The sequence below is a fragment of the Lissotriton vulgaris genome, chromosome 4_1 (assembly GCF_964263255.1).
Source record: "Lissotriton vulgaris chromosome 4_1, aLisVul1.2, whole genome shotgun sequence".
Taxonomy (NCBI): Eukaryota; Metazoa; Chordata; class Amphibia; order Caudata; family Salamandridae; genus Lissotriton; species Lissotriton vulgaris.
Window position 1 is genome coordinate 1,804,722,924 of NC_141691.1, and position 14,799 is coordinate 1,804,737,722.

The 14,799-nt window shown below is 40.0% G+C and overlaps 1 protein-coding gene across 1 annotated transcript in view; it reads left to right on the forward strand.

The window, feature by feature from the left end:
- The window catches only part of LOC147724582 (fibrocystin-L-like), a 2,246,326-nt gene that overhangs the window by 955,614 nt on the left and 1,275,913 nt on the right, over positions 1-14,799 (forward strand). Inside the window, exon 36 of the mRNA XM_086918063.1 lies at positions 2,679-2,821. Within this exon, the coding sequence (XP_086774189.1) occupies positions 2,679-2,821 (143 nt within the window). The remainder of the gene's footprint in view (positions 1-2,678; positions 2,822-14,799) is intronic.

Sequence of the window (14,799 nt, forward strand, 5' to 3'; positions counted from 1 at the left end):
CTTAGCATTGCACATTACCTGGACATTGATGGAGTGGTAAGACTTCCTGTTTCTGAAGATGTACTCGTTGGCTGAGGGGGAACAGATGGTGACATGCTTGCAGTCAATGCATTCAATGTGGGAATTGAGCCACATGGTAGTGCTCCAGTTTGATCTGATTCAACTCCTGTGGGGTTGTGGGAATGGTGATGTGGGTATGGATCATTGTCATCATGGCATCAAGGAATTTCCAGAAGAAACGTGAGAGTGCACTTTGGAATACACCTCCGGCTACCGCTACGACCCCCTGGAAACTGACTGACGCCAGTGGGTGCAGGCTACATAGGACCTGGACTTGTGCAGGAATGGCATTGGTCCTACGGGTCTGGTGCTGCAGTAGGGGTTCCAAATCTGCAATTAGGTCCAATATAATTGCACGATTCAGATGATACTTATCGTATATTTCTTCCTCATTTTAGCCCAGCAATGTTATGTGCACTCGGAATACCCGCTCCTGTATCCTCCTCGTCCTGCGCTGGGCTGTTGTATTTATCCTCATCCACCTCGCAAGCACGTAGAGGGCTACCATTATGAATGGCTTACGGGGTCTCCCGATGCATTTTTAAAGGGTTTCAGATTGGTAGCACCTGGAAAATGTTTTTTTTGTATTTTTTTTTGTTTTCTCAACTTTACCTCCTGGGTGAGATTCCCCTTATTCTACTCTTGCTAATTAGCGATTTTGATGAAAGTTGCTATTAGTGAGTTTTTATGCATTGGTTTGCGATTCATTATTAGCTAATCACTAATAAAGGGAGCAGTTTTAGTTTTCTCTATTATATTATCGCTATTTTGTTTATCGCGAAATTTGCAGGGGCTTTCTTAGCGATTATCTTGAATTTTTGCTATTGGGGTTGATGCATTGGAAAGTGTTGTTTTGCGGGCGCTTACCCGCTATTTTACTATTTCACTATTTCACTATTTTTGCGATAGAAATTTTGCTTGATGCATGTGCCAGTTAATCTTTAAAAAATAAAACATCTTAAAAATATCTGACCTTACCATTAAAATTTAGATTTTTGTGTATTTATCTGCTTGTGAACTAAATAAAATGTTTCATAGTTTGTGTATTTGCTTGCTGTATAGAAGCTCCTGTGTGCATTGGTGTTGGTTCGCATCATAGAAATTGCTTAAACCGAAGACTGTGGCTTCCTATAATGATTCAGTGGAGGGCCACAGAAGTTTAGAACCAGTGGCCCGTTCCATGTATTTAGCCCTATGCTGTTGTTGTTAAACTCGCACTCGTTATTTTAGTAAAGACTCTCACAAAACTAACAGAGAGGAAGTGAAAATGTAATATTGTTTGGATAGTTTTCTCTGATGTTTATGCACCTGAAATATATTTTGAAGTGACGTTTTACCAAAATAATTAATTGTTTCTGAAGTAAAAAAAAACTGTACAATCTGAAAACCATCACCCATAATATACAGTATTTTCAGAAATGCAGCAATCTTTGTATTGGTTTCATCACAATTATTTATTCAAGTAAAGCTAGGGCTAGATGTCAATTATATTTTTAAAAAATGTATAAATTATTGACATGAAGTTTGGGAATAGCATACAATACAACATTTTACAAATCTAACATAACAAAAAAGAATGGCTTTATTTTGGACAGTCAAGAAAATGTCATTGTGGCTTTGTGAGCTTCTGTTACTGTTTTTACATAATCACACTTCCTGTGCATGGAGAACACTTGATAATACACTTCATCACCAACACATTAGACTCTTCAATTAATATGGAGAGAGGACCCAAAAGCCTGATCAGGACCACCATATATTTCCCATCGTTATCTGATGAACAACACTTGGGTAAGAGTTTAGGATATAAACACGTTGGTCCAGTTAGTATACAGATAATATTAGACCCAACATGTAGCATGAATCTGACAATCCGTTCTATTCTTTCTTCTAAGGGTCTAGTGTACAGGCACTCCTCTCTTGCATCTGAGATTCACAGTACTTGTACCATACAATTTGTCTGCAAACTGTGAAGCAAAACAATAAAAAGTTATGAATTATTCAATATTTTTGCATTTCTCAAAGTGCCATGTGGCACACATACAGCAGACAAACACCCGGCAGCAAGATGGTGGAGTCTCTATAGGCGGCACACAGTGTAACTTCAGCCCTCCGTTCTTGTAGTCCTGAAGGAGGGGGCGGGAAGAGGACCAGCTGTGGCGAGTTTGCAACGCAGCGCCCACTGGTCCTCGCAGTGCCTGTTAGTTCAAAATCCCTCGGTGATACCTTTTTCTGAGGCAAGCATTCAGTCCAGTAACACTGTGAATGCCTCGAGCGGCACCCGCGGAGCGGGTGCCGCTCGAGGCATTCATTCCATTCATTCCATACTGAAATCCAGTTAGGAGTGGACACCACTTTTATTGCCCTACCTAATTGTGACTCAGTATGAGTCAGTATGAGTCACTCAACTGATTTTCCAAGTCGGAAAGGCTTTTCCGACTCCCAAAGTGGGTTTAATTCATATGTAATAAAAGTAATTCTGCGGTCTCAGACTCTCTCATCTTGAAAATTATTGGGCTTGCAAAAGAACATGGGTTTGGACCTTTGGCCCTAAAACAAAAACTAATTTGACTTGGGTTTTCCTCCTACAATCATTTATGTCTTTTCTTTTTCTTCAGTAACCCCTCAAAGGCTAATATTACATACATTTTGGAGGTAAACAGTATTTCTCCTCAGCGCGGATCAGTATATGGTGGCACAAAAATCACATTAACAGGTTCTGGATTCAGCACTGAGCCAGAGATCAATGAAGTGCAGCTAGGTAAGTTTTGTTTTTGTTGTCTTTTTTTATTTTAAGGTCTAAAGTAACATCTTAAATTTTGCAATGCTTGATCATCAATATTATGCAAATAGAGAAGGAAAAGATTGCTGATGTGTGCTCACTCCCTTATCACTGGAGGTTATAGCCAATTTGATGAATTCTTTTGACATGGATTAGGGAGTTGTTAAACTTGTAACAGTTCCCTCATTTCCCCAATGAGAAAATGTCACAGGAGAAGGTGATAACATTTCTATTAATTTGGGGCCAGATGTATGTAGGTGAGGGCTTGTGATTACAAAATACTGAATGTTTGTGATTTCCTATTTGCTATTTACAAACACCTATGTACGAAAGTGTGCATTACATTTTCGGCAATTCCCAGGTGTCGCAAATAGACCTACCTCATTAATATTCACGACCCATTGGCAATTGCAAAAATCACAGATATGGTGGCTTGCAGTGGTCAGCAGACCACCATGTCAGTGATTGTTTATAATAAAGCATTTTTGGGGGGGAAGGAGAATGGTAAGCATTTCAAAGAGAAAAATGAAAAGTTTTCTTTCTTCATTTTTTAAGAGCAGGCAGTAGTCCCTGTGAAGTGTTCCCTTGAAGATCTCTTCCTATATGCGGATGAGTTAACACAAACTTGAAGTTGGTGATAAAATGTGAATAATTTGTGAACGTGTTTCAGTCGCAAAAAAAATCATACAGACCACTGCAATTTCGTTATTAGGAAAGGACGCCCTAAACTTGCCCCTTCCTAATACTGAATGGCAAAACCAATTTGCAATTAGGTAACAGGTTACCGAATCCTAATTTGGCCTCAGCACATCCTAAAATGCTTATTTATAGTAGCAACCGGCCTGATTCTGAGAATCATGCCATATGTGATCTCAAAAAAGCTTTGTACGTCTGGCTCCTTGTCACTACTACAGTCCATCCATGGATGTTAGTCATTCAGGAGAGCGAAGGTCCCCACTGGCAGCAGAACTTTTCGGATTCCCCAGCCTCAGACATGCTCAAAGTTCCACCACGCTTTTGAGTACTGAAACCCCGCAGCCATCCAGCCATCAAATACCACACTACCGCTGCACAGCTTTTACATTGGCAATACAAATGCAAATAATGGAAAATGTATGTGTTTCCTGGTCCTTAGTTTTTGGGACTGCTCATTTTCATGCCTTGAACAGAAGTTTAAGAATGAGGGGTTCTCAGACAGAGACAAACAGCAACTGATCTGTATTTGAAACATACATTTACCTTGCTCCAAAGTGCTGCCACGTTCCATAATTCCAAACTGTACGTATTTTCTCTCATAGTATATTATCAATAGTTTTGATATTTGTAAACTATAAAATAATCCTAACAAGAAATTACACCCACTAAAAAACATAGTGGTTCCTGAAACAATCACTCATCATGTAAGGATTATAAGGTATTTAGTTATAATTTAATGCAAGATAGGTAAGCTAATAAATGCAATCTACTCATGTGACAACTATTATAAGGTTGATATGTATATACGTGCTGTACTAATGAATTCAAGCTTGGTAGTTGATGATGCTTGCAGATCTGTGTAATTTATTAGAAGCCAATGATCTTAACCCAGTAGGCATTATAGAGACATTGCTTAAATCTTGCATTGTCCCTCCTATATCTCCTAAATGTTGCCACACAGGTCTTTGCTGTACAATTATAATAGAACTAAGGGTACCAGATGGGAAGGGGTGTGAGGCCTCTCTGATATGAGACCTCTCCCTACATTAACTTCTTTTTTTATGTTTTTAGTTAATTGAGTCCTTACAGCAAAATGCCCTTCCAACTTTAAATCATCGTACAAACCGAAGGAGAGAAATCCAATTTAAATGAATAGGAACAGCAAATGTGTGCCACCGTATTTCAAACAAAGCAAAAGCATCAGAGGTGGGTTTAGGTGAAGGTTATTTTTTGGAGGGGAAGGGTGCATGGAAAGCAGAAATTTTGTGGGATGAGTATACTACAAAAGGGAGTGTACGAGGTAATTTCACTACTGGCAAAAAGAGTAAACGTTTTAAAGTGGAATAAAACTAAATGAGAAAAATTATAAATAAGATACATTTGACAGTTTTGTTTGGCTCCTAGACAATCACTCCAAAATACTGTTTGAACATAATATCATGGTCAAAATATTGTCCCGACAAAAATATTGATGGAGAAAATGTTGATTTTTATTTTTTTTACATTTTTAAATAGATGTCTTAAATGAATCGTTTTGTGGAATGTAAAATATTTGTAATGTATTAGCATTTTGTTCACATTTTTGTTAGACATTTTTTTTGAAATATAAATATACTGGTTCAATAGTATTTTATTAAAAACATATATTAATAATAATAAAAATATTATTTACATGTGCAATTATTGTTTGATTATTTTCAAAATGTGTCTCAATTGTATTTTTTGTGCAGTTTCATGAGTGGGTACTGTTTTAATGAAGTTAGAAAATATGTAACATTCAATTACTACTTTTTAAATATTGAAAATTATTTTAATTAGTTTTTTAGATGATTCATTATTTTGTATTTTATAAATTAGATTATTTTCAGCATTGTGGCAAATGTGTGCCACCGTATTTCAAACAAAGCAAGAGTATCAGAGGTGGCTTTAGGTGAAGGTTATTTTTGGAAGGGGAAGGGTGCATGGAAATTTTGTGGGATGAGTATTCTACAAAAGGGAGTGTATGAGGGGATTTCACTACTGGCAAAAAGAGTAAAAGATTTAAAGTGGAATACAACTAAAGGAGAAAAATGATAAATAAGATACATTTGATAGTTTTGTTTGGCTCCAAGATAATCATTTCAAAATATTGTTTGAACATAATATCATGGTCAAAATACTGTCCCAACAAAAATAGTGATGGAGAAAATATTGATTTTTATTTTTTTTACATTTTTAAATAGATGTCTTAAATGAATCGTTTTGTGGAATGTAGAGTAGTTGTAATGTATTAGCATTTTGTTCACATTTTTGTTAGAAATGTATTTTGAAATATAAATATACTGGTTTAATAGTATTTTATTAAAAACATATAATAATAATATTTAAAATATTATTTACGTGTGCAATTATTGTTTAATTATTTTCAAAATGTGTCTCAATTGTATTTTTTGTGCAGTTTCATGAGTGGGTACTGTTTTAATGAAGTTAGAATATATGTAACATTCAATTACTACTTTTTAAATATTGAAAATTATTTTAATTAGTTTTTTAGATGATTCATTATTTTGTATTTTATAAATTAGATTATTTTCAGCATTGTGGCAAATGTGTGCCACCGTATTTCAAACAAAGCAAGAGTATCAGAGGTGGCTTTAGGTGAAGGTTATTTTTGGAAGGGGAAGGGTGCATGGAAATTTTGTGGGATGAGTATTCTACAAAAGGGAGTGTATGAGGGGATTTCACTACTGGCAAAAAGAGTAAAAGATTTAAAGTGGAATACAACTAAAGGAGAAAAATGATAAATAAGATACATTTGACAGTTTTGTTTGGCTCCAAGATAATCATTTCAAAATATTGTTTGAACATAATATCATGGTCAAAATACTGTCCCAACAAAAATAGTGATGGAGAAAATATTGATTTTTATTTTTTTTTACATTTTTAAATAGATGTCTTAAATGAATCGTTTTGTGGAATGTAGAGTAGTTGTAATGTATTAGCATTTTGTTCACATTTTTGTTAGAAATGTATTTTGAAATATAAATATACTGGTTCAATAGTATTTTATTAAAAACATATAATAATAATATTTAAAATATTATTTACGTGTGCAATTATTGTTTAATTATTTTCAAAATGTGTCTCAATTGTATTTTTTGTGCAGTTTCATGAGTGGGTACTGTTTTAATGAAGTTAGAAAATATGTAACATTCAATTACTACTTTTTAAATATTGAAAATTATTTTAATTAGTTTTTTAGATGATTCATTATTTTGTATTTTATAAATTAGATTATTTTCAGCATTGTGGCAAATGTGTGCCACCGTATTTCAAACAAAGCAAGAGTATCAGAGGTGGCTTTAGGTGAAGGTTATTTTTGGAAGGGGAAGGGTGCATGGAAATTTTGTGGGATGAGTATTCTACAAAAGGGAGTGTATGAGGGGATTTCACTACTGGCAAAAAGAGTAAAAGATTTAAAGTGGAATACAACTAAAGGAGAAAAATGATAAATAAGATACATTTGACAGTTTTGTTTGGCTCCAAGATAATCATTTCAAAATATTGTTTGAACATAATATCATGGTCAAAATACTGTCCCAACAAAAATAGTGATGGAGAAAATATTGATTTTTATTTTTTTTTACATTTTTAAATAGATGTCTTAAATGAATCGTTTTGTGGAATGTAGAGTAGTTGTAATGTATTAGCATTTTGTTCACATTTTTGTTAGAAATGTATTTTGAAATATAAATATACTGGTTCAATAGTATTTTATTAAAAACATATAATAATAATATTTAAAATATTATTTACGTGTGCAATTATTGTTTAATTATTTTCAAAATGTGTCTCAATTGTATTTTATGTGCAGTTTCTTGAGTGGGTACTGTTTTAATGAAGTTAAAAAATATGTAACATTCAATTATTACTTTTTAAATATTGAAAATTATTTTAATTAGTTTTTTAGATGATTCATTATTTTGTATTTTATAAATTAGATTATTTTCAGCATTGTGGCAAATGTGTGCCACCGTATTTCAAACAAAGCAAGAGTATCAGAGGTGGCTTTAGGTGAAGGTTATTTTTGGAAGGGGAAGGGTGCATGGAAATTTTGTGGGATGAGTATTCTACAAAAGGGAGTGTATGAGGGAATTTCACTACTGGCAAAAAGAGTAAAAGATTTAAAGTGGAATACAACTAAAGGAGAAAAATGATAAATAAGATACATTTGACAGTTTTGTTTGGCTCCAAGATAATCATTTCAAAATATTGTTTGAACATAATATCATGGTCAAAATACTGTCCCAACAAAAATAGTGATGGAGAAAATATTGATCTTTATTTTTATTTACATTTTTAAATAGATGTCTTAAATGAATCGTTTTGTGGAATGTAGAGTAGTTGTAATGTATTAGCATTTTGTTCACATTTTTGTTAGAAATGTATTTTGAAATATAAATATACTGGTTCAATAGTATTTTATTAAAAACATATAATAATAATATTTAAAATATTATTTACGTGTGCAATTATTGTTTAATTATTTTCAAAATGTGTCTCAATTGTATTTTTTGTGCAGTTTCTTGAGTGGGTACTGTTTTAATGAAGTTAAAAAATATGTAACATTCAATTATTACTTTCTAAATATTGATAATTATTTTAATTCGTTTTTACATGATTTATTATTTTGTATTTTATAAATTCGATTTTTTTCAGCATTGTGGCAAATGTGTGCCACCGTATTTCAAACAAGGCAAGAGTATCAGAGGTGGCTTTAGGTGAAGGTTATTTTTTGGAGGGGAAGGGTGCATGGAAATTTTGTGGGATGAGTATACTACAAAAGGGAGTGTATGAGGTGATTTCACTACTGGCAAAAACAGTAAAAGATTTAAAGTGGAATAAAACTAAAGGAGAAAAATGATAAATAAGATACATTTGACTGTTTTGTTTGGCTCCTACATAATCATTCCAAAATATTGTTTGAACATAATATCATGGTCAAAATATTGTCCCGACAAAAATATTGATGGAGAAAATATTGATTTTTATTTTTTTTACATTTTTAAATAGATGTCATAAATGAATCGTTTTGTGGAATGTAAAATAGTTGTAATGTATTAGCATTTTGTTCACATTTTTGTTAGAAATGTATTTTGAAGTATAAATATACTGGTTCAATAGTATTTTATTAAAAACATATAATAATAATATTTAAAATATTATTTACGTGTGCAATTATTGTTTAATTATTTTCAAAATGTATCTCAATTGTATTTTTTGTGCAGTTTCTTGAGTGGGTACTGTTTTAATGAAGTTAAAAAATATGTAACATTCAATTACTACTTTTTAAATATTGATAATTATTTTAATTCGTTTTTACATGATTTATTATTTTGTATTTTATAAATTCGATTTTTTTCAGCATTGTGGTGTTCATTGCAGATTTGGTTGAGATGTGTTGTATTTAAAATATTGTTAAAAATTTGATTTTTGGTTGGCTAGGGCAAGGGCCTAAGCCAGGCCAGGCAGAAAACCACCACTCTAGTCAGGGCAAGGGAGTTACACACTAAAGATAACCCTTGCTCACCCTCTTGGTAGCTTTGCATGAGCAGGCAGGCTTATCCCAGATGCAATGTGTAAAGCTTTTGCGCAACACACTCACACAGCAGCGACACACTAGGCACACCACAAAAGACACTCCACACAAGGTTATATAAAAATAACCTTTGTATTACTCATAAAACGCATTAGAACACTGTGCCACCAGGCACTAGGTATGACTTTACATGGGGATTATATACACTACAGGGCCAATCGGGCCACTGTCATAACCACCACATCACAGAATGAGTGAACACAACCAGTAACTACTGGTAATAGTGTCTTAAGCATAAACACATTATGCCTACGTTCTTATCATCAGCATAGCACATTCTACTTATATAACAAGGCCATTAGGGCCAGGGTAAACATCATCACATATAGTTGGGGCAACAAGTATGTACAGGTAGGTTGGCCCCTACACACAGCCTTAGGCATAAAAACAGTTATGGTATTTCTCATTGTTCACTAGGTAAACCAACAGCCCCAGTGCCCCATAGTAACCACTGGTCGCAGGGCACATAAGCACCTTATGCCTGCACAGACTTAGTTACCGTGCACCACAGAATTGCTTGCTGTCCACCTATCATGTGCACCTCCTAGGCGTGAATATCACAACATCATCATCGGGGAGGAACACCAGAGGTATCTTTAAATCTGGGCCAAAGCTGTAGACATCCTGTAACAGTATTCATTACCACAGGATGGAAGTAACTCCCCAGTCAACATGGAGTGCAGGAATCTCTGATTCCTACCTCCTTTGGGAAATGTATTACGGTGCTTAGGGACGTTGTCCTAGGCTCGCTCCCAAAATGCTCCTCTTTCGAATAAATCTCCAACTTGGCCCCCCTAGCTGCTGCTGCTGCAGCAAAAACAATGTGTGTAAGGCCAAAAGGTGTAGGGGTGCAACTTTACCCTTGGTACTTAGCCCCACATACAGGCAAACATCAGCTGGGCATGATTGCATTTTGCACCACTTCCGTGGTGCGCCAGAGTAAAACACTGGCTAGTAGCCCCCAACTAGATGTCTCCTCTGCCCCTTGTGAGGGCACATGACCCGCACCCCAAATGCCAAGGTGCAAATGCAACCTATGGAGATGAAGGACAACCACGTACCACCCATAGAATTGTAGGATGAAGAGTAGCTGTCCATTCACCCACTCGGCAGGTGGCTGGTGATCCTTGTGTCCCCACTGACCTCTCCTTTGCCAAAGCTTTACCAAGTTAGCGGTGGGGACTCGCTTGGTCCTCCCCGCCCGTTGGGACGTTGTCAGGCCTCCTGATTGCCATGGCAAAGGTACTCCAGCTGGCCCGCCTTCTTCTCCTCTCGGCGGCTACAGGCTCTCAATCGCTGGAGAGATGGGGCCACCCTGTGTGTGTGAATGGAGCCCACCTCCAGCCAGCTGAGGAAGCCCGTGGAGCTCTCCTCTTCCATGCGGGAGCCCCACCCAGGATCAGTATTCCTACCTCAATGCACTGCCCCCAACCAGGCTTTCCCTTTCGTTGCGCTGGCTGGCTGATGAGTGGCCGCGCTGGGAGTTCTCATTTTCTTGTGAGCCGGTGGGCAGCCTGGGGCCACAAAGTAGAGCCCTGGCCACCAGTCCTAATGAACAACACGGCAAGAAGGCAGCAGCGAGAGGGAACGCTCTTCCTGCGTCAGCTCTCCCCTCTCCTCTTTGGAGCACAGGAGGCAAGTGTGCCGCTGCGAGCGCTAGCCAGGAGTCTCCATGAACAGTGAAATGAAATGAAAAAAATATTTGGTAAAGCGCACTGCGGCCAAGCGGCTTCCTGGCGCTGGGGACCTGATCGGAGCTCGCAGAGGGAACCCAGGGAGACTAGGAGGGGAAAGCCTGAGAGAAAAGGAAGGTTTTGAGGGCTTTGCGGAAGTGAGTGTAAATGGGGATGGAACGAATGGAGAGTGGAAGACTGTTCCAGAACTGGGAGGCCAGGACTGAGAACCGGGTACCCCCCGTTCTGGATTTACGGAAGCGGGGGATATGCAGAAGAGAGAGGGAAGAGGAGCGAAGAGTGCGGCTGGGGGCATGAGAGGAGATGAGAGAAGTGATGAACAGGGGAGCAGACCGGGAATGAGCCCGAAAGACTAGACAGGCCAGTTTAAAGAAAGATCTGAAACGGACAATCTGAAACGGACAGGAAGCCAATGAAGGGACTTGAGAGCAGGGGTGATATGAGAGGATTTAGGGAGGGAGAGGATGAGGCGGGCAGCTTGGTTTTGAATGGCCTGGAGTCGGCGGGTTCCGTAGGCGGGTATGCCCACGTACAGGCCATTCCCATAGTCGAGGCGGGAGGTGACAAGGGCCATGACTATGGTTTTAAGTGCGTCGGTGGAAAAAAACGCGAAATTTTCCGGATAAGACGGAGGGACAAAAAACAAGAAGACACAACAGAACTGATCTGACTATGCATGGATAAGTCATGGCTGACTTTGATACCAAGGGTACGAACAGAGGAAGTGCTTCAAACACGCTCTAAAGTAACAGGGGGGGACCACAGCGCACACTATGTGCTGTTTTTACATGGCCCAGGGCAAGACACAACGCCTTGAGAAACCACTGGGGATCCCAAGCAGGGGGGCAGGCTCAGGCTAGCACACCTGCAAAGTCCAGATGGCAGTTCACTGGCAGCCCATCGATCCCCCTGGTCCCAAGCAGTCTCTACCGGCTCCAAGCAGGTTTAACCTACATGGGGTCACAGCCCCCAAACTTATACTGCAAAGGTCTTTGTTCTACTCCCCAGGCACAGGCCTAAGCTCAGTCCAAACAAGTTTGGGGAATACTCAAACATTTGTTTACAAGGTACACACACCTTCATTGTCAGTGTAGTGAAGGCACAGTCCTATTCAGGCCTAGCTGATACTCTTCCCACTACTCCAAATACAGATCAGCCTAGCGCTTGCTCACCCAGACCCTCTGGAGCCACTGCACCTCCCTAGTCCCAGTCACTCCAGGGACAGACATGCAATACACATCAGGCAAGCACAAAGACACATAGCACACAGAAATGCCCACTTCTAAAAGTAAATTTCTAAAATAGTGATATTAATCTGCGTACACCATTAGCCAGCATGTTTACCACTATTCCAAACATACCAAACTTGATCATGCTACTCCCCTCAGATCAGGAATTACCACTGAACGCATATCAGGGGATCCCCAATGCATTTCTATGCGAGGGAGTCCTCACAGTAGTGAGAAACCAAAATGGCTGTTTGTCACTACCAGGACATGTCATGGGGCGATAGAACGCAGATGCGGGCCCGCAACTGCAGGGGCACACTCCAGTTCTATGCCAATCTGAACCCATGTGGTTCCCTCTGTCTAGGCTCCCAGGACCAACTAAGTTGCCCAACTGGGACTCCCTAGCTGACTGCTGCGAGTACCAGGCCCAAGGGCCATCCAGATGTCTCTGGTCCTTGCCATCTCCCAGATTGGGGGCAGTGACCCTGGTACGTTGTATCCATTCTCCACTCTTCCTCTCATCAGTGCAGTTCTAATCTGCCAACGATCCTCCACCCTAGGGTCCTAGCCTTTAGGCTGACCAGAGGTCATTGGCGAGGCTCTCCTCCCACTACCTCTACTGTACCCTCCACTCAGGAGTGGCACTGCTCCGCTCTGCTTACAGACACTCCAAGTTCTCCTGACACTAGGAGATCCCCCTCAAAGGGTGGCCTACTAGTACAGCTTAGGCTCCCCAACTGATGTTCTTTTAGGGAACCCTCTAGGCCCTGAGGTTGGGTTTCGGGCAACTTGGGATGCATCCCATCCTCACTCCTTCTCCAGGGAGACAGGACCTGAGCCCCTACACCCCCCCACTACACCGGGACCTCACTGGCCTACTAAGAACCTTTCCGACCACCCTGGGCTGGGAAATACCTGAGAAACTCCTCTTAGGGTCACTCCCTGATGCCTCCTCAGACCCTCTGCAAAAACAACAATTGATGGACAGAATGCTGAACAATGTCATACATTCACCCCAGTACAGAGATCTGGGCCTAAATCCATCATTTTTTTGCACTCCACACCACCCCAGTTCAGACATGGCCATAAGCAAATCAGCCTTGACGCTGTGCCTCATAGGAACAGTCCAGCCTGAACTGCCAAGCCATGTCTTTCTGGACCGAATCAAGCATCCTAGGACCGGTTTCTGGCTATCAGTCGTCTTCAGCCAGGATAGCTTGACTCCAGTGGTGTGGAGAGCATGGGACTCACGTCTGAGTATACCCATCCCACTCGGGGTGACAAATGCAAAAACAACAACTGATGGACAGAATGCAGAACAATGTCATACATTCACCCCAGTACAGAGATCTGGGCCTAAATCCATCGTTTTTTTGCACTCTAGACCACCCCAGTTCAGACATGGCCATATGCAAATCAGCCTTGACCCTGTGCCTCATGGGAACAGTCCAGCCCGAACTGCCAAGCCATGTCTTTCCTGGACCGGAATCAAGCATCCTAGGACCGGTTTCTGGCTATCAGCCATCTTCAGCCAGGATAGCTTGACTCCAGTGGTGTGGAGAGCATGAGACTCACGTCTGAGTATACCCATTCCACTCGGGGTGAAAAATTCAAAAACAACAATTGATGGACAGAATGCAGAACAATGTCATACATTCACCCCAGTACAGAGATCTGGGCCTAAATCCATCATTTTTTTGCACTCCACATCACCCCAGTTCAGACATGGCCATATGCAAATCAGCCTTGACCCTGTGCCTCATGGGAACAGTCCAGCCCGAACTGCCAAGCCATGTCTTTACTGGACCGGAATCAAGCATCCTAGGACCGGTTTCTGGCTATCAATCGTCTTCTGCCAGGATAGCTTGACTCCAGTGGTGTGGAGAGCATGGGACTCACGTCTGAGTATACCCATCCCACTCGGGGTGACACATTCAAAAACAACAATTGATGGACAGAATGCAGAACAATTTCATACATTCACCCCAGTACAGAGATCTGGGTCAAAATCCATCGTTTTTTTGCACTCCACACCACTGCAGTTCAGACATGGCCATATGCAAATCAGCCTTGACCCTGTGCCTCATGGGAACAGTCCAGCCCGAACTGCCAAGCCATGTCTTTCCTGGACCGGAATCAAGCATCCTAGGACCGGTTTCTGGCTATCAGCCATCTTCAGCCAGGATAGCTTGACTCCAGTGGTGTGGAGAGCATGGGACTCACGTCTGAGTATACCCATCCCACTCGGGGTGAAAAATTCAAAAACAACAATTGATGGACAGAATGCAGAACAATGTCATACATTCACCCCAGTACAGAGATCTGGGCCTAAATCCATCATTTTTTTGCATTCCACACCACCCTCGTTCAGACATGGCCATATGCACATCAGCCTTGACCCTGTGCCTCATGGGAACAGTCCAGCCCGAACTGCCAAGCCATGTCTTTCCTGGACCGGAATCAAGCATCCTAGGACCGGTTTCTGGCTATCAGCCATCTTCAGCCAGTATAGCTTGACTCCAGTGGTGTGGAGAGCATGGGACTCACGTCTGAGTATACCCATCTCCTCGGGGTGAAAAATTCAAAAACAACAATTGATGCACAGAATGCAGAACAATGTCATACATTCACCCCAGTACAGAGATCTGGGCCTAAATCCATAATTTTTTTGCATTCCACACCACCCCAGTTCAGACATGG